This window comes from Archocentrus centrarchus, chromosome 12 (assembly GCF_007364275.1).
Source record: "Archocentrus centrarchus isolate MPI-CPG fArcCen1 chromosome 12, fArcCen1, whole genome shotgun sequence".
Taxonomy (NCBI): Eukaryota; Metazoa; Chordata; class Actinopteri; order Cichliformes; family Cichlidae; genus Archocentrus; species Archocentrus centrarchus.
Genome location: NC_044357.1, coordinates 16,518,132 through 16,543,925, shown reverse-complemented (window position 1 = coordinate 16,543,925; position 25,794 = coordinate 16,518,132). Strand labels below are relative to the sequence as shown.

General features: G+C 39.4%; 2 protein-coding genes across 2 annotated transcripts in view; both read left to right on the top strand.

Annotated features, from left to right (window-relative positions):
• The window catches only part of LOC115788927 (matrix metalloproteinase-17-like), a gene marked incomplete at its 5' end in the record, with an annotated part of 32,325 nt that extends 24,687 nt beyond the window's left edge, over positions 1 to 7,638 (top strand). Inside the window, one exon of the mRNA XM_030742034.1 lies at positions 5,783 to 7,638. Within this exon, the coding sequence (XP_030597894.1) occupies positions 5,783 to 6,108 (326 nt within the window). The remainder of the gene's footprint in view (positions 1 to 5,782) is intronic.
• Positions 7,639 to 15,988: 8,350 nt separating this feature from the next.
• Positions 15,989 to 25,367, top strand: LOC115788925 (T-box-containing protein TBX6L-like). The gene is made up of 9 exons (XM_030742032.1): positions 15,989 to 16,112; positions 20,533 to 20,662; positions 23,055 to 23,157; positions 23,668 to 23,832; positions 23,939 to 24,085; positions 24,184 to 24,260; positions 24,402 to 24,472; positions 24,627 to 24,840; positions 25,030 to 25,367. The coding sequence occupies exons 2-9, from the start codon at positions 20,553 to 20,555 to the stop codon at positions 25,214 to 25,216; spliced, it is 1,074 nt and encodes a 357-aa protein (XP_030597892.1). The 5' UTR covers positions 15,989 to 16,112; positions 20,533 to 20,552; the 3' UTR covers positions 25,217 to 25,367.
• The last annotated feature ends 427 nt before the right edge of the window (positions 25,368 to 25,794 follow it).

The following is a 25,794-nucleotide window of genomic DNA, read 5'->3' as shown; positions in this document are numbered from 1 at the left end:
CATGCAGTCTGCAAGCAACCAAAACAATCGCAGAGCTTTTTGGTAAAATCCAAATACCACTTTGTGACAAATTTCACCTAGCAACTGCCAACAGTCTCCAGCAACAACTTATCAACCAGTTGGGGAATACACATTTTTACCTAGTTAACCTATTAATGGCAGGGGGTTACTGACTGGTCTCCAGGGCTGTTTTTTTTTTTTTTTCTTTTTTTATAGTAGGGAATAAAGGATAGACTCAGCTTAATCTCAATCCAAATAGTCCCATTTTTCAAATAAAGGAGCCACACTATGACATGATCTATAATCATTATGAACTCAACCCCACATACACTGTCTTGATACCCAAGTGCTAGTTAGTATGTATTAACCCACAGCTAAGAGTATCCATGGATAAATGCACTATTTACTCCGGTTTCACAAAATATGAAAATATAAGCAGCACAATGGAAATTAAAGTATTTTTAATTGAATGATAAAAAAATAAATAAAAATTACATCCCTAGTAAGGACTAATGGCCTTGGGGCTGAGAGTCTCACTCAAAAGCTTCAGGAATGTCTTGCTGGTTTTTATCTTTTCATACTATTTAATTTAAAAAAGTACTTCATCCTTTAATTCACATATTTCAGCACTGAATAGAGGAGATGTACTTCAAATAAGTTACTGGTGTAACATATACCTAAAAAACTTCTCAACCTTTCACCCAATTAGTTTACACCTTGTATATGAGTGAAAATTACTACGAGATGAGCATAGAAGTCACAAGTCTTCGTAACCTGTAATGGTGGATGAAACACAAAAGAGAAATGTCCACTGTCATCACAAACTTTATTTGTTCAGCATGGCACATGCCTCATCTTCAGTCAACGAAGCTGTATTATTAGCCAGAACTCAGTGACATGAAATGTATTCACCAGACTTTGACAGCCGTAGGTCGCTTGATCTCTGAGGGAAAGAACGAGCAAGTTGAAAAAGACAAAGTGCCATTAAGCCCTACAAGTTTGATCTTTCAATAATTGTGACAGATCAGAAAGGAGAATGTGTACTCTTATATCTTTGTGAAGATCAAAATGATATTTAAAGTTAGAAAGTGAGGACATGTTTGAAATGTGAAGACACTGTGGTCCACACTTTTTTGTAATCAGAGAGCTGCTTAAGGGGTTATAATTTGGCTTTCCAGTTAGGGTAGGGATTGATGGTAATCAGAAGAATGAAAGTCAGTAGGTGTATATCTGGGCATTATAGAACATCTTTGGCTCTTTATTCCACTATGCTGCTGCCCAGTTTGAATATATCCCCATGATTATGCACAGGAAAAGGATTACTAGGTGCTGTGAGCCTTCACCCACTTAAAAGAAAACTGCTAGACCAGCACAGCTGCCACATCAACTTACATTGCACATTTTAGGCATTTTAATTGTTCTTATTACCCAACACAAACACTAAATCCAAAGCAAAAAGCGTTTATTTTAGGTGCAACAGTATTATTACAAGAATTAGAGGTTTTTTGTAAAAGCTGTGGGGTTGCCAGGTTTTAATATCTGTTAAGTAAAGCGTGGACATGAGAATCTAGTGCAAAAAAAACATTCGTTTATACATAGGTGACAGCAATGCAAGGAGTACATTGCCGCAAATGTACGCTCAGTGGTCACTTTCTAAGGTAAACCTGTTCAACTGCTCATTCACATATATCTAATCAACCAATCAAATGGCAACAACTTAGTGCATTTAGACATGCACACATGGTTATGACAACCTGCTGAATTTCCAGCTGAGCATCAGAACAAACAGTAGAAACAACAGCAACAGTAACAGGGATGCTCCTCTGCACACCTTGATTGCAGAAGAGCATCCCTGAATGCACAACACATCAGAGAGACCTTGAAACAGATGAACTTCAGCAACAGAAGACCACCACAGTTGTGTAATAGAAGATTGGAAACACATTGACTGATGAGTCTCAATTTCTGCTATGACAGTCAGAATTTGGCGTGTACAGCATGAAAACATGGATCCGTCCTGGCTTGTATCAACGGTTCAGGCTGCTGCAGGTGATGTAATGTGTGGGGGGATATTTTCTTGGCACACTTTGTGCTCCTTAGTACTAACTGAGCATTGTTCAAATGCCACAGCCTACCTGAGTATTGTTGCTGACCATGTCTTTATGACCACAATGTACCCATCTTCTGATGGCAATTCTGAAGGCAAAAGGGGTCCAACACAGTCCTAGCAAGTACTACCTAATAAAGTGCCCAGTGAGGTTATACTACTTATTGATTCTATTTATAAAATGGTGCAAACATTTTATACTAGGGCTACACATCCTTAACTGCAGGAAAGCACCCAGAAGTAACTATATGTTTTAATTTATCCTCCTCTATTATTATTATTGTCTCTCATCTCACTTCCTCCAACATTTCCATGCACACTGTGATAGAATTAGATTCAGTTTAGGTAAATATATGTTTGAATAAGCATTTATAGACAAACACTATTCACTCCAGAGCTATAGAGTTATAGGCCTTGGAGTGCTTCTGTATGTGGCGAGCTCCAAGGCCATTAACAACGAGAAAACATTTTTCACTTCGCTCAAACTCCTTCACTTGTTTATCTCTTCCCTCTTACTTATTAATGAGCCTCAGCATTATCACATGTTTACTTCTCTCTGCTTGTTTGTCATAGTCACTATTTAATGAAAAAAGAATTCATAGGAATCAGGTGAATAGACTTGGAGGACGTGGATCCCTTCAACGAATTCAGCCTGCGCGAGATCAGGAAGCTCATTATGAGCTTATAATCTATATTCAAAACTTTAAGTACATTTCAGTGCATTCATTTTGAGGTGTTAGGTTTTCCATTTACTTTGGTAATTTCATTTTCCTTGCTTCAAATTCAGGGCATTCAGTATACTTTTATATCCAGATCAGAACTCATACAAGTACAAAGAACATGTGATGGAAATATTGCCCCGCAGACTTTGTATGTCATTATCATTCATATTATCGCATCTGATAAACACAAAAAATGTTTTTCATAATGGCACTCAGCAAAGTGGCATTTACATCAGAAGCACAGTGCCAATGCCCATTTGGTGTTTTGGTGACTCTAATTAACTTAAGTGCCCTGTAGTGAATAGACAGTCACAGTGGTGGGTATATCATTAACAATCAACTGACAGTTCAATTATTGTGTCAAGAGCACCCATAAGGCATTGCTTTAGTCTGACCAGCAAAGGCAGAGACACTAGGAAATCCTCTTTATACTGTATATCGAGTGCATGTCAATTTTACTTAACTATTTCTCTGAAAGTATCATATGTTAATAGTACAGTACTGTGCAGAAGTCTTGAGCCAGACTTTCTTATGATTTTTTTAAGTGATCTTGAGCAATACCTGACCATTTTTAGAGGAATGTTTTTTTGTTTGTTAAGCCACCTAACTGAACCAGTGTTGTGTCTACACGTAATAATTTTACATTTTAAAAACAAAATTTGTTCCCATTTCTTTAGTTGAATCTAAAAAAAAACAAAACAAAAATGCCACAGTTTAACAGGCATAAAATAGTATTTCTGCACCAAGGAGGTGATTCGCTAAGAGCTTATGGCTAAAAACTTGGCGTATCTCTGCATGGTGTGCAGTGTGTCCTTAAGAAATTTGAAGAAACTTTACAGGTGGAGGATAACAGAAGACATTGCAGGCCTAAAAAAAACTATCTGAAATATCTACAGCAGATTAACAGCATCCGAAAGTCATGTCCTCAAGAAATAGGAGAAAATCCAGCAAAGACCTAACACGGGACCTGAGACATGCATCAGGCCCTTCAGTTGATCCATCTACAGTTCACTGAAGCCTCATCAGAAATAGTCTCTGTGGAAGGGTGGCTGTCAAGAAGGCATTCTTAAGGAAAGGAAATGGGGAGAAAAGGCTGAGGTATGCCAAATTACACAAGAACTGGACTGAAAATCAGATCAGTGGCAACAGGTCTGATGGAGTGATGAACCCAAATTTGAAATTCCAGCTTCAAATCTTCATCAGTATCTACAGAGGAGGTCAGGAGAGAGGTACAACGGGGAGGGTCTACAGCCATCTGTAAAACATGGAGCAGGCTCTGTCATAGTTTGGGGCTGCATTTCACCCAGAGGTGTTGGGGGTCTTCACAAAATTGATGGCATTATGGATGCAGAAAGGTACAGTCAGCCATTGATCCACCTTGCAATATCATCTGGAAGGCATCTGATTGGCAACAGCTTCTTTTTTAGCATAACAATGATCCCAAACACACTGCTAATGCAGTACCTGGGTAGAAGAACACACAATGAAACACTATCAGTCATGGATTGGCCTCCCCAGAGCCTAGACCCCAACTTTTTTTTGCATTTTTGCCCACAGTGGCTTTTATGGGCAGTGGAGAGAGACAGGAAATAGGGGAAAGATACACAGGCAAATTGGCAACGGGCTGGGACTCGAACCAGCACCACAATGCAGCATATGTATGTGGTCGCCAGCTTCACCACTAAGCCACCCAGGCACCCAGACCCCAACATTTCTGAAGCAGTGTGGGCTCATCCTGACAAAATAAAAATCAGCCATCATCCAAAGAACAGCTTTGAATGTCCTTCAGGAAGCCTGGAGAACTATTCCTGAATAAATGACAAGAACGCTGCCTGAGAGCGTTCAGGCTGTGTTGAAAATAAAGGTCACACCAGATATTGACTTTAAATATTTGACTTTCATTAGAATTGTACAAACTCTGTTTTTGCCTTACATTCTGTATTTCCCTGCTTGTTTGCACATGTTCCAAAACTAGACTGTGTCGTTTTTATCATGTATCTGTGTTTGAGCTGCAGCATTAATGAGGCTTTCAGCAAGACACTGTCTGGCTGAGAAGTCTAATTTAAGGCTTCTTTAGGTCCCTGCTGCTGCTCAGTTATCCACCCTCATCCAAATTGAATGCTCAATCTTTCAGCTTGGCAATGTTATATAACTACATTTGATCTATTCATTTAAGTGCAGGAAATAGAGCCCCATGTTCAATCATTACTATTCCACAACACCACCTGTTGATGGTCAGGTGTGCCATAATGTGTGTCAGCTTAGCTTTCATTATTCATGACTCAGGAGTCCAATTTTTACTATTTTCATTTGTGGCTCTTTGAAATTACATTAAAAATGATTTTTTTAACCCCTTGTTTTTGGTGCTGACACATGTAATCAATGGCTGGACAGTGACCACCAGCATTTCCAGGAGGTGACCGGCATGAATAAACACACCGTGTCTCACATCACTGGGAAAGTTTTCTGTATAATCAAGCACATTTGCATTTCCTTCCACAGTTGTTTGCGCTGGCAAATTAATGTTTATATAAATGTCATTTTTCTGAGATAGGTTTATAGTTGCTGCAGTCCATGCAAGTTTGCAAACTGGTCTGGAGTTTCCTTTCCAAAACACACCAGTGGAAAATGCAGCTGTTATATTAAATTAAATGATATAATTTTCCGTGATGAATGTAGACACCTGGTTCACACACACTGTGGTTTATCAAACAGCTGTACTGTGGGGCAAGGTAATAAGCGAAAATACTACACTTAGCACGATGGGTACAAATTATAGCCGTTGGTGTTTAATGTGTTCTCTGCTTATTGGGTATTCCAGATAAGAGCAAAGATAATTCCGCACTGCTTTCAGTCTAAAGCCTGGTATTGTATTCTTTTATGTGTAGTTCACACACACACACACATACAAACACACACACTAATCCCTGTCTTCTAATCTGTGTCTCCGAAGGCTCGTCCTATTTCTTTAAGGGGAAGGAATACTGGCGAGTCCCAGGCAGTGACATGGAGGTGGATGCAGGATACCCCCGCCTCATCGCAAAGGACTGGCTGTTGTGCACAGAGATGCAGTCGGACTCTCCGGACATGCAGCCCAAAAGCACAGAGACGAGAGTCAACGTGCACCGCCACCCAGACCACGCAGAGAATGGTTATGAGGTGTGCTCCTGCACCTCTGACACCGCCTCACCTTTAGGCGCCCGCCCATCCCCATCTCCCATTTGGCTGCTGCCGCCTCTCTGGACGCTCTCACTGGCTTTCCGCTTTGAACTGTTATGATGCTAAAGCATGGGACACAGAACTATACTGCTGGAGGGCCAGTGGATGAACCAACAACAGGAAAATGTTCTTCTTCTTATATAACTTAGCATCTTTTTGCTCTAAATTTGCTGTTATTTATTTACCATTACTTTTGAGGGGCACTGCCAATAAGTAGTCATTCTTAAGGGCATCATCCTGCTTTCAATGCTTTACAAAGATCTTAAGCCGTTTTCACACATCCACAAGAGGAGGAGTCAGGAGACTCATCTGGGACAGAATTTTTCTTCATGTAGCACACAGATACTGGAGGTACTCTGGCGATGGCAAGGCAGCAGGACACATAAAGCCCGCTGACTGTGAATCCACCAGGCTCTAAAATTCTCACATGCACCTAATCAGGTATCACACAGACTTTGTTCTAGTGAGCTGGCTGTGTAGACATTGTTTATTGTCTGATCTGTGTGAAGCATTTGTGCTCTCACGTGTAGCTCTTTGAAGTGATGTGTAGACAAAGTTCAGGGCTGCAGTGCATGTGTGAAAATGGCTTCAGTGAATGGTAAGACTGCCACATCTCTGCAAAGGAAAATGTAACTGAACAGAAATGTTTTCCAAGTTTACAGCAGCGAAGCCTCGCATACCAAACATGTTCATTTTGAGTTGTGAGCAGGTGCAAAGGAACACGCACTGATGCATTATTGGCTCAAAATTAATTTAAAATGACCCAAACCATTTTTTTCTTTCATACTTAAACTCAAATGATCTCTAGCCATGTAGATGGATAGATTTTCACCATCCACAATGCCACGTCTTTGCAAAAAAATAATGTCATTGTTACTCCAACCAACCCACAGAACTCTCAGGAGTGATTTCCTTGTGTTAAAAAAGTAGTTCCAGTTTGCAACACGGGCTGTAAATTATTCAGAATAACAGGAACACTCTCTGAAAAGAGACACTACTGTTGAATTTGCAGTTAATTCAAAGTCATTTGGTGTTCACCACTACTTTCCATTCATCTCTATTGTACTAAAACTAAAGAGAGATAAAGCCAAAACTACCTGCAAGGCAGGATAGCACCCGAGGTAAACATGATATTTTTTTTATTCGTGGAACCGACCTTTTAATAAACCACACTGCGCACGCACACATGCTCACACATCCCGCCTTTGCTGTTGTGCGCTTGCAATGAGCATAAATGTTTGAATGCTCCTGCTCCTGCTGTGAGAGCGAGACGAGACGCATGGATGAGTAGGTGGACGGACCAGTTTCCATGCCCGAATCAGCCAGCTAAGTTGGCAACAGCTGCTCATTTTCACCTCTGGGTTATAAGCATTCCTTACACTCAGTTTAGTTGTATCTAGTAACAAATTCAGTTTATAATCCAGTATCTTTAACATTGCTTTGATCAGCTCATAGAGTTCAAAGAGTCTTTTTTTTTTGTGACTGACAGTTCCCTGTATCGCCCCTGAATTTATTCTTGCTGTAAAGATATATTTACCTATAGACTGATATATTTGAGTTGAAAGGTTCTGCAGCTGTTGCATCACCAAGTGGACTGTGTATATTTTAAGCTGTGTTTTTTATTGTAAAATATTTTTGTAGGAAAATTAAAAAAAAAAAAATATGTGAATGGCTTCATTTGTTTTTTGTGGTCATGTGAATTTGTATGCGGCATGTTATTTTGAGTGCTTATTTCTGCTACTGCGTGGCCCGAGTGTGTAATTACTTAGTGTTATTGAAGGAAGCCTGGGCTTGAAGACAGATGATGCTAACATGACAGCTTGCAGACACCAGCTGGGAGTTGCCCCCCCCCCTCTGTCTGATGTTCTTAAACATGCTTTCTCCTGCAGTGGTCAAGTGGTCAGCAAATCGCATCACACACCCACTCTAAAGGGTTTTATGGAGAGACCGGCTCACACTGAGGATAACACAGAACATATCTGTTTCTTGGGGAAAGAGTATCAGAGGAAAAAAAAAAATGTCACGAATCCAAAAATATTTACCACCTTAGACGCTCCGCACAGAGATCAAAGTCAACAGGATGTCAAGTCTGTCTAGTCTCGGAGGACTCACATGTGCGCATACACGCACTTCACCAGCATCCTCATCGCGCGTAGGCCCAAGTATGCATGTTTGCATTTGTGTGAATGTTTGTTCGATTCTTCTCCCCCAAAGGCTATGGATGCAGTCCAACCCAAAGAATGCAGACCCATAACTTTTAGTCTGTTTTGAGGTAAAATGAAGTTTAAAAGTTTAAAAAGTCGCTCATTCACTTTTTCTGCCAACAGCAGCATTTTCCCTTCCCTCCTCTTGACACACTCCAGTGGTATTAATTAACTGGTGTGGCTCAGCAGCCACTAGGAGAGCACCTGCACCCACAGGCAAATGCAGCAGGGATGGGTCACTTTGTGTCTGTGTGTGCATTCTGTTTGGGAAGATACTAATTAAAGGGGCTATTTACATGTGTTTGATTTAGCAGTGGTGTAATATGATTGTTAACAAAAAAAAAAAAAAAAACTCATATTTTTAGATATGAGTTATCATTCATGGGGAATCTTCTGCCGCTGAGATGTGGCACTTTCCCTGCTTAAGCCTGCAGATGGGCCAGGCAGAACCAATCAATAACTCTGTAACTAAAATATTCAAGACTGGATGAACTGCTTGCATAGCTGAGAATTGGCAGCAGACTGATTTACAGGAAGAGAGCATCCAGTAAAAGGGGAACACGTGGAGACAGATTGCTGTAGTAGGCTGATAAAGTGGTTAGAAAAAGGCAAACTGAAAACTGGCAGCCAAAAAAAAATCATAATCACCAACAAACAGAGGAAAAGACAGAGATTTAAAGATAGAAGGAAAAAAGTTTCAAATCCAGAGGGACAATGACAGAGATAAGGGAGCAATTTAGCACATAATCTGTATCAGTGGTTGTTCATAAAATCAGAACAATTCTGTTTATTACCACTTGGGCCTCACTTTTCATTTTCATTTCACAAACAAACAAGTAATAAACCAAGTGTTTAGTTATCCAAACAGTTGAAGGTGAAACCTAAAATGAGTGCCTCTCAGACTGTATATAAAAAATGGACATGGCTACTGTGACATGGCCCACTGGTTTGTGGACTCCTGCTTTGAGGACAAGTTGTTTATGTGCTAAAAATGGGCCATAATTCAACATTTGAGGATTTAAATGAGACGTTATTGTTGTGAAATTAAAAAAACAAGATGCTGTGTTATAGGAGCATAAATGTTTTTTGTTGTTGTTTTTTTTTTTTTAAAAAAAAGAAACAGGTCATTTTAGCCAGTTGCTAGGCATCATAATGAGATAATATCTGATAAGAGCCTTCAGGGGTCTAAGATGCACCTGTGGGCCAAGTTTGGTTGCTCAACTCATCTCATAGAAGAGTCGCCCCCTGCTGGCCACTGGAATGAATGCCGGTTTAGGGCTCCTACACCCTGGATTCATTTTTCAGATTGTATGTTTTAGATCTGGAGGGCTGCACTCAGCTTTTACACAGTTTACAGTGCGTCTACAATGTTGGTAACATTCACTCATCAGACAACTAAATAATGCATGCACAGCTACCGTGCCTCTGTAATTTAGAAGTGGATCTGTGAACTGCGATGGATGTTAATGACAGAGAGTTTGGGGGTTTCACCATCCCCACGTTTCTTATGTTTCCTTTGCTCCTTCAGGCTTCTTTTTCATGGTTCTCCCGTAGAAAGGAGATCCAAGTATTAATCCACAAGAAATATCCTTTAAAATGGTAATTTATAAACAGCATCCCAGTAGAGAGAGGTTTATCAAAACTATAGGTGGTTGTGTTCAAATAGATGTTGGTTGTTAGATCTGTGACAAGATGCTGCAAGGAGAAAAGGGCATTGTGAAATAATTTTTTATTAGTTTAATTTGAGTGTGTAAGAGGAGAGTGTGTGTTAGCTTATTCACTATTATATGAATTCTTAACCAGGCTCCCGGGCTCTTTGTACCAGTGCCTTTTGACTAAGCCCACACAGAAATATGCATGGATTATTTCTATGTGTGTTATTTCCTATGTGTGTGTCTGAGTGAGAGAGAGAGAGAGTGGAGGTTTTTAGCTTTCAGGATAGCTCTCTGTAGACTCAGAGGTGATGGTCATGGGGGAGAGGAGCAGCTGTTACTGGGGCTGTCCATTTTGCATTTCACCTGTCCTCTCTCTTTCTCTCTCTCTCTCTCTCTCTCTCTCTCTCTCACACACACACACACACACACACACACACAGACACACACACATATACATCAAAGAGCTCAGAGCAGGACCACTGAAACTGGCACAGGTGCAGAATACACAACACAGACCTTTAAACACCTGACAGGGAACAACATTTCAGTCATTGGAGATGGTACAAGGTAATGGGATGCTGGGGTAGCTGCTTTTGAACCACAATGGAAATCTGCATGGAAGGCATTTGAACTGGTAACAGCTTTTGTAAAGGATAAAACTTCTTAGACAGATTCAGCACATGCAATCCGGATTTAAATGACCATGAAAGATTCATGAGTTACAAATCCTAATATCTACCTCTCTCACGCCCTCTGCAAGCTTGACTAAATGATGTGCATTAAATGTGTATTTTAATATCTAAAATGCTGTTGGATAGCCATGGAGCCTTTTTATCAGAAATGACACCAGAAGGATCTTGCACCTGTTTTCACTGACCGTGGTCCCCTAGGCTGAGCAGAGCCAATCAGTTAGTCTGAAGTCTAAAGTGAGGCTATCAGCTCACTGGCTACTGGAACAATTTCCATCCAAACCTAAATGTGCTGTGTGATCATTTCAGAGGATGGGAAAATGGATATGAATGTTTACTTTTATTTTTATTTTTTGAAATTATTCTTAAAATAACTAAAAAAGGATACAAGACATAATTCTGCTTACTTCCAACATCTCATCTCAGTCAGATCGTCCTAATTTCTGAAGGAAATGCCTTCATGTTTTAAGGCTGAAGAAGACATACAAATACTTTGTGAGAAAACTTATTAATTTTTTCAATTGTCTAAAAGTAGATATGCAGAAAGTAGGTGAAACCTACTGTAGGATTTCCTCAACATTTTTCACGTATTGTTTGTGCTCTGCTGCCCTCTGCTGGTAATAAAGTATAAACGTCAACAACGTTAACTGAAGACAGAATGTATGGTTATAGTTCAGGCACTTGCTTATCCCAGTTCACTTAATACAAAACAGTTTTCTGCCTTGGGTTCCTGTCCACAAGATTCCCAAGTTCCAGAGTCACATTCCACATGTAAGGATTATTTTCTAAGTCAGGGGCGTCACACTCATTTTACAATGTGGGCAAAAGACAAAGACGGCCTAAATTGATCTTATATGTACTGGATCATTAAAGCTATTTCTTAATAACCTAGAAACAAACAAAGATCTAAAAAATGTTCCATTTTCCTTTGGTGCAAAGATGTTGGAACTTTAACCCCTGACATGTCCTGAGATGAGTGGATAACAGACCCTGGCACCTTACGTCCCCTCGCATATGCTGATATTTTGGCATACCTTGTGTGTTGTGTCAGTGTGTGCATGGCAGCACAATTTCCTAATTTCAAGTCCCTGGAGGTGCATGTGCAATTTACAAAGGCTGGGTGCACTGCCTGTAAGTTTTGAAGCCTCCAAGCTGTGAAAACACCATCATCCAAAGGTGTGTAAGAGTTATCACTCTGCTGGCCCTACATTATGTGTGCATTTTCATAAATTAGTATGTTGCAAGTAGAGATGAAGACTAGTGAATAACATAAATTAACTGTGTCTGCCTGCGTGATCCCAGTAGAGCCAAAGTATTTTCAGACATACGCACACAGACAAAATTGTAGATCTCAGTTTTATAGTTTCCTTAAATATTTATGTTCATACACAGTGCAGTGAAAATGTATTTACCTGCTTCCAGATATCTTGGCTTTTTGCATATTTGTCACATGTGCACAGTCTGCACTGGAGACCTGGGTTCAAATCCCTCTGCTGACATTAACCACTGTATAAAATGTCACCCTGCTCCACATTCAGATGCTGTGTTGTGACAACAAAAAAGTCAAACCTGCCAGCTACTCACCCTCTGACAAGAATTAGATTGGTTGTCCCTTTTGAGGTAAAAACTGTCCAGTTTCCTTCTTTCCTCTGACACAACCCCAAAAGGATTCGTGTCTCCCAGCAGAATCAAACTTGTTCTCTTTTGCTTGTTAAGCGAATGAGTGAATCACTGCACTATGGAGCCTGTAAAACAACAACAACAAAACAGTTTAAAAACTTAAACATATACACTCCCTTTCTTGCAATTTTCACATTTTCTAAAGCCATCCAGTGGGCCTGATTGGACTCTTTGCCGGGCCAGTTCTGGCCCCCGGGGTCTGGGTTTGACACCCTGTTATAAATCGTGACACAAGTTCATCTGGGTTAAAGCAGCTCCAGTGGTAATGCAGCATTAGAAGCAGAAGTACCTTTGGGGGTTCTTGCATTCCTGTGGGCTTTTCTTTTCTTTTTATTTGTTTTTTCCAGAGTTATTTGCCTTTTCTGCCCACCCAAAAAGTTTTATTGTCAAATATATAAATTCTTCTTTTGAACTTCTGAATCAGACTTATCTTCGTTTACAGCTTTAAAGTCTACGTTTTTGACTTTGTGAGCCATATCTCTTTATAATTGTCTTTAAAGAAATGCCCTTTCAATTTCCCCGCCATGTTTTTATCTTATGTTGCCCTTTCCCGTCTGAAGTTTTTTTTTTTATCATGTTGCATACTCTCTGAAGAGCTTCTTCCTCATCTTTCATCCTTTCCTCCTCTGCCCTCACTTTCTCTTGCCCTTCTCTGACATTTTTTCCTTTCTGCTCAATTTTTTCAGTTTAATCGTTTCATTAATTTTTTTTCCCCTTCCACACTTCCCATCAATTCCCTTTCCATTTTCTTTAATTTGTGATGCTTTGACATTAGAAATTTTCATTCCCTTCACATTAATTTTTTTTCCAGCCTTTGAAGTTTAAGTTGTCCTTGATCAGACCTCTGCAACAATATCTCGCATTACAACATAAAAACCGCCGTACTACACCATCACAAGAGACATCCTGGAAACTACTAAATACTGTGCAGGTGTATGATATGTATATGTTGCAGAATTTGTGAGCACAATTTAACAATTTATGTGCATATTTATCCCTTTTAGTAATCATGTACATAATCAACAATTGCATTACAGTCTTCCTAATACTATTTAGTTCGACTAGAAAAGAACACTGTGGTTAAAACTCCTTCCAAAAAAGTACTTTCCTTATTATATAAGGTGAATAAATCACTTATTTTGCCAACTACATTTATTTTAAAAAGCTGCTGAGACATCTTGCTTAGTATTGTAAGCTTCTTACCTACTCAAAGTGCCTTGACGTGACTTATGTTGTGAATGTTGTGAGACTCTTATTAATCATTATGCACATGTGATTAAGATTGATTATATAATTATAGTTGTAAGTGATTTATATAGCACAATTTCATAACAATAGTCATGTCAAGATGCTTTATATTGGAAGGTGAAATTCCCACAATATTAATGAAACACCAACAGATCCTCTAAGAGGAAGCAGTCAAAGACAACTTGCATGTCTTTGACCTGTGGGAGTAAGCCTGAAGGAGACCAACAGCAGGCACAGGGAGAGCATGCAGACTCCAAACAGAAAATGCCCCAGCTAATCAGGAGATTTTAAACCCAGAAATGTCTTGCTGTGAGGTGACAGGGATAACCGCTGCAGGAAAATCACTAATGTCGTCTTTTGCTTCTTTAAATCCTACCAAACAAATTAGCCTGTCTTAAAAGATGGCCCGGTTGCTTTCATTTCTTGAGTTCTTTTAAAATAAATCAATAAGGTCCAGTTTCATTTGCATGTTATTTAAGTTTTGGATCAGTTGTCTTCTCTCAGCCTCATATTTCTGACTATTTCTTCTGTTCTATGGGCTCGTCTTCTCCACCACAGTCACATTTTCCACTGCTTTTGTCACATTTCCTGTATTTTCTGCCTCATTATGCCCATTTTCTCTGTCCTAAATAAGTTAATAACCAGATCAGCTGAAAGACTTTTTGTGACTTCTTCTGCAGTCCTATCTGCAGTTTTATTTCCTTGTACTCTATAATGCACCGGTATCCATAAAAAGGTAACTGTAAGCACCATCATACTGACTCTGTAACATGTTTGCTGAATCTCTATCAGAATGTCTGTTCTGCTGTCTGAATGACTGAGCTGCAAACTGGAATCTGAACACATTACTGATCTTAATGGTTTTATGTTTTCAATCCACTGAACAGCTAAAAGTATGGAGAGCATTTCTCCTGTGTATACCGATGACTCATCATTGATCCTTCTCCTTACTTTGACATTTACAAAAACCCCTCCAGAAGTCCCTTTTTGAATTTTTTATGGTTCTTCTTACATTGTGCCCTTAAATATTCAATAAGATTCCAAGAACTCTGATTTCTTTTTAACATTTTATAAGCTTTATTTTGGCTCTTGGTTGCTTTATCACATTCCTTTGTCCACCAGGGTACAATCTTCTTTTTGCTTTTACTTCCTTTCTTCTTTATAGCCTGGTTTGTTATTTCTAGAACACAGAAGCAGAATAATTTTAATCATCATCATCATCAACAACATTCATATCAATTTTTTGCTTCCTCTGGCCACTAAAAAGCCTAAATGTCCCCCAGTCTGCAGAACTGAAACACCATTTCTGCACTCCCCCAGTATCACACTCCTCTACGCTCAGTTCTATCTTAGTCATTACAGGATAGCGTTCACTTCTTATAGTTGTCTCTTTGACTACCTGCCATGAACAAACCCCTGCCAGCAAATCTGAGACTAACGATTGCTGATATTGGACCATCCCTACCTAATATTGATTCTTGTACCACTTCCATCATTGAGACACGCCAAATCTTTAACTTCCATTAATTCTTCAATTACTGTTCCATTTTGGTCATTGTAATTTCCCTTTAAAGTCCCCACGCCAAATTACTTTGCCCCTTAAATGTACCCAAGTTCCTCCATTAATTCTAATGACAGTCTTCTACATGGGCTGTAAAAATGTACTACTTTGGTGCTTCCAAGTCTTATCCAAGTTTCAATTGATGTATTCTGTGTTCCTTTGCCCAAGACTCTACACTGAATTCACCGAATTATGAATATTACACATCCTCCTCCATTACCCTTCCCTCTATATCTTTGGACACTATCATATCCTTTAATAACAAAATCTAAAGTTGGGTTAAGCCAGGTTTCCTGAATACAGATGATATCTGGTTTCTTTCTGCAGTTTTCTTTTTTATGAACCCCTTAAACTCTTGTCCATTTGCTATTAAACTTCCACTGTAAAATGATGAGATTGTCCTGTCTCCCGATCCTCCTGCCTCTCCATCTCCCCCCAATCTTTTATTAACATGCTCCCAGGATATATCTTTTATTTAAGAAAAAAAAAAGTCTCTACTCTTGTCACAATTATTTTGTGTTTCACTTTTGTTCATTGCTTGTGCTACTGCACAAGAAACAGTCATCCTCTCCACTGTGTGGGTTGGCTCTCTCAGCAGCAGACTTGCGTCTCTGACAGTTCTGACTTGCTGCACCGCTCCAAACTTCTTTTTCACTTCTCTAAACAAAAGCTCAACTGCTCCCGTCCCCCAACTTCCTTCCTGAATTTTCAGGATTATTTTAAATTCCTGTCTGATAAGCTTTCCCCGGTCCATGCTACCTTGGTCTGAACTGTTTTCTTCTAAACTTCGTTTGCTTTGTTTTATATATATATATATATATATATATATATATATATATATATATATATATATATATATATATATATATATATTCACACAAACACACACACACACACACGGACTGCCGCCCCATAATTGGTTCAGTCCATGGACTTTATGGTTCAGTCCAAGCCAAGCTAATTGTTTGCTGATTGATTAATTTTGTTGCCACTGCCAGTCCATGCAGGAGTCTGACTGCTTCCAGAGGTGAGAAACGTGTCCGTTAGGTTAACTAAACATAGGACCGCTTTATGTTTGCTGAATGAGGCTGCTTGACATAACTCCATCCAAACTTTATTTTCCTAAACGTATGTACCGTCAACGTAAGATTCCGTCAACATTGCCTGTCCTCCCAGTAATTAATGCCCGTTTTTTACATTTACTTTTATTAGTTTCTTAGTAGTTTCTTATTCGGGCAGGTTCATACTATGTGGGGCCATAAATCATTTGGTACAACTGCAACAAAAGATGCCACAGGTGTGCTCACTCGCTGCGTTAAGGTCCATTTACAGGGATCTGTAATTTGTCTGAATGGCTTTAAATATCGCTGCTAGGCTTTAAATTCCGTCTTATTGTAATAAAGTGAACTTTAACTTAATTTCAGTTTGAATTATACTTTGTGTTTGATTACCAGGACATCAGATTTGGTGGTGGTGGGGGGGCAATTAAAGTTAAGGCAATTAAAAAGTATTCTAGGCTTACTGAAGGAGGAATGCTGCAGCAGCAGCTGAGTCAGTAGATGGCAGTATCGACACAAACGACAAAGCTTAAGCTCATTGTGGTCTAATATTTTAAGGCCTTTTTAGACACAGTCTCCTGTTAATATGACGACATATGTATATTTTGGTTTCATGTATGTATGTGCGTGCATCCTGTCACTTTTGTGTTTTAAAAAAAAGGGAGGGGGGTGAAGCAATCTTACCGCTACTAACGCCTACAAACGTTTAAGTATCACTTTAAACACAGCACAAGTCAAAAAGCATGTCGTCATGTTAACAAAGAGCCCAAGGCCATCTTCAGTTGCTCAACTCACAAATACATGAATATGTTTTCTGTTGTCTGTCTTCTGAGTGTATTTCATAGCCGCGCTATTAGACTGCAGTGAGATCTGTGCATAAGCATCTTCAAAACGTACATTTGCCCGAGGAGCACAATGGCAACAGCTAAATGCTTCCCATAAATTAGGGGGACTAGAAAGAGAGACATTAGTTCTACCATATTATCCACTCTGCATTGGCTCTTCAGAATTCTTCTCACATGCAAGGTCTTGAATAATTAAGCCTTATATTACCAAATCACCCCAGAAGCGCAGTTGGACTTCAGGATTACTTGTGGTTTCTAGGGTATTTAAAAGTAGAATGAGAAGCAGAGCCTTCAGCTTTCAAGACCCTCTTCTGTGGAACCAGCTCCCAGTTTGAATTCAGGAGACAGACATTTCCTCTACTCTTAAGATTATGCTTAAAACTTTACTTTTTGATGAAGGTTTTAGTTAGGGTTGGGTCAGGTGAACCTAAACTCTCCTTGAGTTATGCTGCATTAGGCCTTGGCTGCACAGGGCTTCCCATGATACACTGAGCTTTTTCTTCTTCACTCACCTCTTTTCACTCTGTTTATACACCACTCTGCATTTAATTATTAGTTATTGTCAATCTCAGGCGCTCTTCCACAGCATGTCTTTTGTCCTGTCTCCCTCCCCTCACCCCTAACCGGTCACAGCAAATGACTGCCCCCTCCCTGAGCCTGCTTCTGGTGGAGTTTTTTCCTTCTCACTGTCACCAAGTGCTGTCACATAATGGGGTCGTGTGACTGTTGGGGTCCACTCATTTTTATTTATATAGCACATTGTATGAAAAAGAATGTTTAAATAAGCTTAGCTGTATCTATCCTAGGAATGGTTTACCATTAGAAAAAAATGGCTTTATTTTTGTGGCGAAGCTTTGCGATTTTAATTTTTTGTGCTGCTTAGACCAGTTATAAGTTTGGATTTTTTGATCAGATCAGCTATTAATTATCTTTGGCAGTCACTGTGATTTTTGGCTGCAGCATTGGCAGTATTTCTGAAGGAGATGCACAGTAAAGGCAGTCAGTCTGCGTTGCCTTATTTAACATAAATCTGTGCATTTTCCTGTTCAACATTTGATAATGTCTATTATCATCATTATCAAGTGGGTAAAAACACATTGCTTTTTTTTTTTCTTCTTCTTTGTCTTCAGTTAAAGCTTGTTATGGTTGCAGAAAAAAAAAAAAAAAACCTCAGTGCATAAAAAGCCCTGCCAGGAGGTGAGCCGAGCACAGAGCCATGTGTGAATTATCACTAGTGAGGTCATGCACTGCATCTTTGAGTTGCAGCTTAGACTAACTTGCTGAAACCACACTATTTCCTGTGCCATGAGATATTTTTACTGCAGCAGAACTGATGCATTGGAAAAAGCAAAGCAAACATGCAAGAGAATTGATGTTGGTGATGATAATCTACAAACTACAGCAATGTGGCTTTCAGCTTTTGCATCATTTGGTGGTTTTCAGTTGGATTTGTTGTAAATTGTTGGATAGACGTGTAAAAGGGAGAGTGTAAAATCTGGAAGTGGGTGACGAATAAAGGCAAAAACCAACAAAAATATCTTGGGAACATGTTAGGCCACCACATGCTCTCTGAACTGAGCTGATCATTTTGTCTGAAAGCCATGGCATATGATTCACATAACTGCCAGTGACACCTCCTGTGGGTGGTATTGTCATTCTGGGAGAGAGGATGGAAATATTTCATCATAAGATAAAGGCGATTGTTCTAAACAGCTCTGTATTGATTGTAGTGAACCATCACAGTAAAGTTACATATGCCAATCAAATGTCTCTCTAACCAAGCAACTGGATGCCCCCTGGACCAGGGGTTTTGTCTTTTCCTTTAATTTGTCACCCATCTGTCCATTCCTAATAAAGCACCATCTATCCATGTCTTTAATGTAGGTAAATACTAATTTAAAAAAAAAAAAAAACTTGACTTTGTAGCATACTTTCAGAAGTGGTGCATGCCACAGGCAGACCAAATTCCATCTTCAAGCCTGAAGTTGACAGAAGCAGAGGAGAAATGTTTCAACATGCCTTTAGTTGGAGCAGAAATGGGTTATAGAGGAAGCAGGCCGCTCTTTGCCATAAGATGGCTGTAAAATCCAGAGAGGAAAACCATTCTGTAAATGTTCCTGTAAAAACTTAACACAGGTTTTCTTCTGAAATTTAGCTTAGACAGGCCCCTGTGTTCCATAAAGTGATTAAAATATAGGTAATGACTCTGTTTGCAAGCAGAGGAAGTCTAAACACATTGTGTGCAAAAAATGAACTGAAACTTGATTAAAAATGGCACATGCAGGTCTTCAGATTTTTTTTTTTTTTTTTTTTTTTTTTTTAAATGGTGGCAGCATGTTGGTATGTTTTGTATGTGGGGTTTTTTTTCCCCCATAATATTTGCATATTTTCTAAAGTCTGTTTGTGCTCTGCTCCTCTCTACCTCCCACCAGACTTTGATTTGAACAGTCTTCTGAGTGCTGGCTCCGTCTCCTCCCAGGATAGTTAAGGTAGCATGATTTTGGGAGGGGAGCGAATGAGACCATTGGCCAGTTTAGCAGCATCGTCAGCAAGGCTAGACACAAACTGACTCGACTTGTTCTCAATACACATTCAAAGCTGCCAAGAGGGGGGCATTTTGTGCACCCCCCCTCCTCCTCCTGTATTTTAAAATGCTGATCACTGTCCTTTTTCATTTGGAATGCAGGAGAAAAGTAGGGAATGAATATTTTATGCGTTTCAGGTCTGGTACATGCATACTGTGTGCCTGGCACATAGTTCTTACATCAAAGCCAGATCTCTCCCATTGTTTTGTTGGGAGCCTTAAAGGTCTGTTCAGAGTAGTAAATTGAACAATGAGTTTAGGCTATTAATTTATTGGATATGTTTATGCTCCCATTTAATATGATAGAAAACATGGTAATTTTTTCCACTAAAATATCAAAATATTAATTGCAACATTTGAGCAAAACAAAAAAAACCTAAATTGCAGGTAACCCTTTTACCTGCCCCCTCAGTCTTCTCTGATACACCCCCTTGGCTCCACCCCTTTTCTTATGTCCAATCAAGTTCAAGGTTCAGATCATTCAAGGATCTAAACTCCTGAAAGTTTTCACTAAAGTCTGAACATTTCAAGGCAGCACTTTAAAAAATTTTAGGGATTCACTGGGTGCTTTCGATGGAGATAACAGGACTACATGATAACGTGCGCCACATCTCTGGTAAGTTATTGCGTCTAACTGTGCAGCATGAGCTTGCATGTTAAAATGGCACTAAAAATCTTAATCTAAAAAAATGTGCTGTGGGGAATAATAACCTATGCAAGATGAGTACCCAAACAACCAAAAAAAAAAGGAAAAAAATCATGCATGAAAAATTGTAGAATTAATATTTTGACTTCAGAACTATCAAAATAAGGGTTTGCAAAGATGGCTGGGCCTTGGACCTGTGGAATAACTGTTCAGAGAGGGAAGCTTTTCATACTACTGTAAAATGTACTGCAATCTGGATGGCAAATTAAGTACAGCCACTAAGGTGTTTACATGTGTATTTGAATCTTCTCCAGACTGCAGATTTAATCCAGACATGTCGTCGTCATACCAGCCAGGTGGCATCAAGATGACCCTGGAGAACGCTCACCTCTGGCAGTCCTTTCACAGCGTCGGCACAGAGATGATTATAACAAAGCATGGAAGGTAATGGTGCTGACACATCTAGAAATTTAAGCATGTTCTGAAAATATCAGACGTGCTTTGTACGGAGTTGTTTTAAGTGGCGCCTCCAGAATTTTTATTTTTTTTTAGATTCTGTATTTATCAGATGGGGAAATTACTGGAAAGATTAGGGTAAAAATCTTTGTCAAAACCAAAAGCAGTCATTTGATTCAAAATGTCATTTATATGTATGCAACTTCCAGGATTCCCCTTTTCCTTTTTTTGGGGGGGGGGGGGCATAAATAAAACCAAACCAAAAAAGTCTAACTACTATAAAGCTTTAATATACAAAACTCGACTGATCTGTCGGCAAACAATTTCCCAGCACTTTTATTGTTCTATAAGCTAAGCATTAATATGATCTTAAATGGTGTACTTGTGGACTTTATATCAAATACAGCCTGGTCTAAGCCTACATTTGAATTTATTTTTTCTATTCTTGACTTTCTCTTTGTTAAAACCCCACTGATGCTGCAGCTGAAAGTTTTAATTTTTATTCTGTCTTCAAACATTAATTAAATCTTATTATAATCTCAGATTATCCCTTTTTTTAAAAAAAAGATTTTAGCTCTTTCCTTCATATCTTCAAATGTGCTAGGTTTTATCAGCTGTTTTCCAGTCTTGATGACCAAAATGTTTAAAACTCATACATTGTTTTTAATACTAAACTACAACACAGTGCTTTTCCTCTCACACACAGATGATTTATGTACAGCAGCTGTGTTGCTTTCAGTCTGTATTAACAGCTTTATACATTTCTAATATTATAGATTTATCTTCCTTTTGAAAAAATAAGCTACTCTGCTGCCAGTACATTTATCCATTATTGTGACCAGTTAAGTACTGCTAATGCCACTCATTTCACGTTTTGTTAATGAAATTAAAGTGGTCTTAATGTTATCAATTATAAACCTATATGAGGGCCCATTTCTCCAATAATGACAATAAGAGTGGTAATAATGATATTGATTCTGTAAAACCACCTGAATCTTAAAGAATATTATGATACAAATATTTGATCATACCACCCTATAGTTCAGCAATAAATATTGGATTTTTGACTCCTCTACATTTATCTGATAGTTGTATTTATCCACATAATTAAAATGAGTACTTCCACTACTGCGAATAAAATGGATGAGAAGGCTTTAAGTGGCTATGTCACAACTCATTGCTAATAACTTCACATTCACCTGCTGATTCAGGAAGTGGTTACTTTTGCAGTTAGTAAGTCGGACTGTCATTTAGCAGGGAGTGCTCTGTGATATGCGCAGTAGTAATGTCATGTAACGCTGCTTTTATTTGAAATCTAACAAAACAGATGCATTCACAGACATGGACGCTTCGATTCACTTTTATTTGTATAGCGCCAAATCACAACAGTCGCCTCAAGGTGCTTTGTATTGTAGGTAAAGACCCTACAACAGTTCAGAGAAAACCCAACAGTCAAAACGACCTCCTATGAGCAAGTATTTAGCGACAGCGGGATGGAAAAATTCCCTTTTAACAGGAAGGGGCCTCTAGCAGAAGCAGACTCAGGGAGGGGCAGTCATTTGCTGCAACCGGTTGGGGCTGAGGGGAGGGGGACAGGACAAAAGACATGCTGTGGAAGAGAGCCAGAGATTAATAATTAACTTGACATACTACATGTGAGATTTCAGAGATAGCCATGGACTCTCTAGCCTCCCCTTGGCTGGCGTTCCCTTAATCTGGCAGCATATGAATGAATATCTTGAACATCTTTGTCACATTTTTGTGACTAAATAGCTGAACTGTATTAGTGGGTCTGTTCTGAAGTCATAGAACCATAACGTAAAAAGTAACCTAACTTTGAAGTCAGGAGTGTTAAAGGTCCAGTGGTTACAGTTAAATAGTCAAAATAACCTTTTAGTCTTGTCCTTAACACACTTCCTCAATATCCAAAAGAAAATATAATCCTAACACAATCTGGCTAATCCAGTAGTGGATGTTGTTGCCATCAAACTGCTGTGGTGACACTACAATGTCGTGAAAATGGACGACAAAAAGAGCATTTTTACAGTTTTGTGCACACCAGGTTAAAGTGGACAACCTGGTTTCCTTGGAGGGATGGGGCTCCACTGGAATGGGGGTATTGTATGTTGGGATTATGTTGACATTTATGTTTGTAATATTTTGACACATAGATTAAATAAAAAAGCGGGGAGAGAAAAAAAAAAGTGGACAACCTGGTGAAAACTTGGAAGGAACACAAGTTACCAGACAAAACGGTCTTTAAAAAAAATTCCGGTACAGACTTGCTTGCAAAAAATTGCATCACCAAGTTAAATTCACAAAAGTAAATTTTAAATTTAAACTGCTGCATGTCTTCTGACTTGGTGTTTTTTGTTTTTAGGAGAATGTTTCCCCACTGTGGCGTCAGAGTATCTGGGCTCCAGCCTTTTGCCAATTATGTTGTCATGTTGGACATCATTCCTCTAGATGGCTTCAAGTACAAGGTATGGTCATCGGGCAGTCCGTGTTGATTTTGTGCCTTTGCCAGTTGTGTTTTTGATTTTCATTGTCTTAAACATTTTGCTTTGGCTTAAACTGAACACAGTGCCGTATGCATTTGGTGTCAGACATTAGTCTGCTTGTTCTGGGACGTTCACCGCTGCATATCAAAGTTAGTCCTGTAAGTGCACTCCCAGCTGGGAGCCCAATCACAATTAGCATCACTCATCTGTCGCAATCAAGTGAATAAGGGGAAGCTGACTTTCCATACATTCAACAGCTCTTGTATTGTCCCTGCCCCCCAAATTTGGTCACAGATGCTGCTTTTAGCACACACAATGTACTACATTGTTAGGCAATGTAAGAAGAGATTTCAGGGTTTTTTTTTGTTTGTTTGTTTGTTTTTTTGTTGTTGTTGTGGGGGGAGTTTGTCCTTTATTGTGCTTCAGAGTTCTGCTTAATTACACGCGTCTCATGCTTGATGACCTTGCCTCTCTCTCTCTCTGTGTGTGTAGTGGAAAAAGGAGCAGTGGGAGGTCGCAGGACTGGCAGATCCCCACCCCCCATGTCGTACATACATGCACCCTGACTCCCCTGCACCAGGAAGTCACTGGATGAAGCAGCCAGTATCTTTCCCCAAGCTTAAGCTCACCAACAATACCTTGAATCAGCACGGTCATGTAAGACCTTTTTTTTTTTCCTTCCCCCCTTCTTAAGAATTGTATGCCGTCACATTCACCGTATTTCACTGTGTGTTTTTGCTTACCTTGCTTTTCTTACAATCAGATCATCCTGCTCTCCATGCATCACTACTACCCAAGGTTTCATGTGGTCCAGGCAGATAACCCATACACTCTCTGCTGGGGCTCTTTGAGGAGCTTCTCATTCCCAGAGACCGTCTTCACTGCAGTCACTGCTTACCAAAATCCAAAGGTTCAAACTTTAAAAAAAAAAACACAACTCAAGATATAACACCAACTTGCTAACGCCAATGATGCAGTGCTAATGCGACTCTTTCCCTCTCTTACCAGATTACCAAACTGAAAATTGACCACAACCCCTTTGCTAAAGGGTTCAGGGAAGGAGGCACTCATTCTCACAGGAAGAGGTAGGAATTCTTAAGTTAAATTTATTGTACACCTGAAAGCAGCTTGCTCGTATACATTTCTGCTGTGATTTGGGTTTCCTTAATTTAGTTCACTGTAAACAAGGAATAAAATCTAAATTGGAATAAACACGTTTCTTTTAGGCGTTCAAATAAAAGCTCTCCTGCAAAGAGACCCAAACTGGAAAGGGATGATTTGAGCAGCAGTTCTCAAAGTAAGCTTCTGTAATTCAAGTTATTTATTTGTACTGAATTGATAAATTAATACTACACCAGCAGGAGAAAAAGGGACCTGGTGGAGTTAAAGTTATTCTAAAGCAGTGTGAAAATGTGACACTTCTGACATTAAATGTTGTATTTCCCTCTCAGGCCTACAGAGGACGCCCTATACCTCTCAGTTAGCACAGGCAGAGGAGAGTTGGGCCTTCACACAGCAGTCACTGAAGGGGGGTCACCTTTCACCCTCCGCTCTGGAGCCAGACTCAACTGAGTGTATAAAAGTTGAACCCCCGGTGCTAACAGAGTACAGCTCCAGCAGCGATGAACAGATGGTACCTGCTTCCATGCCACACCAGCCTTACAGGTCTGATTAAAGTATCCAGTATTTGGGTTAAAAATAAATAAATCAGCATCAATAGTAGCAATAATAGTATTATTTCAGTGCATGTCACTTTTTTTTTTTCACCTACTGAAGACTACCAGAGTTAAAAATGAATGGCACCAAGCAGCTGCATTATGTTTAACCTCCCATATGACTATTTCTTTCTTCCAGGTCTATTGAGTATGTTGTAGTCCCATATTCACAGAGTGACACGGATGGAGCACAAACCTCCTTCCATCCCCCTCCTGATTCACTTTTCGCAGCTGAACCTTGCATCCAACAACGTGGCTACAACCACCAGTATAGCAGCACAGCAGACTGGAGCCAGAACCCAGTCTTCTCCTACTCAACTTGGTGAAAATTGTGAAGATTGATCTTTTACTGTTGTTAAATTGTTGGAGGATAAGACTAAAGTGTTGAAGGATTGTGATTTTTTTAAGTAAAGTGAAGAATTGACCTTCCACTAGTATTTCCATTAGCTTGGTTTATAAACAGGGGCAACTTAAAATTGTCAGTTTTACCGGGGGGGGGGGGATTTTACCTTTTTGTTTTGTTTTTTTTTTCTCATATTTTTGTTTTTTGTATTTTTAGCTCACAGTGACGTTTGAGTCCAGCTTGAGCTTTTTTTGTCTGTGCTCAAGTAGATGTAGTGTGTTTTTTTGTAGAGTTGACATTTGTTCTCTATTCTCACCTGAAAAATAAATTTTAAAGTGAGGGTACAATGAATGTATCCATTCTGTTCACACCTACAGCACACGCGACACACCTACAGACTATTTTCTACCACACACTTCACTGAACCCGGTTAACAGTGTGTCACAGAAAGCATCAGACGCCGTTCTTTGATCGAGAACAATAGCGCTATGATAGACTGTTCCGAAGTAGTGTGTCTGACCCGATAAAGCAATGACAGACTGCTAGTGTGGAATTACCATC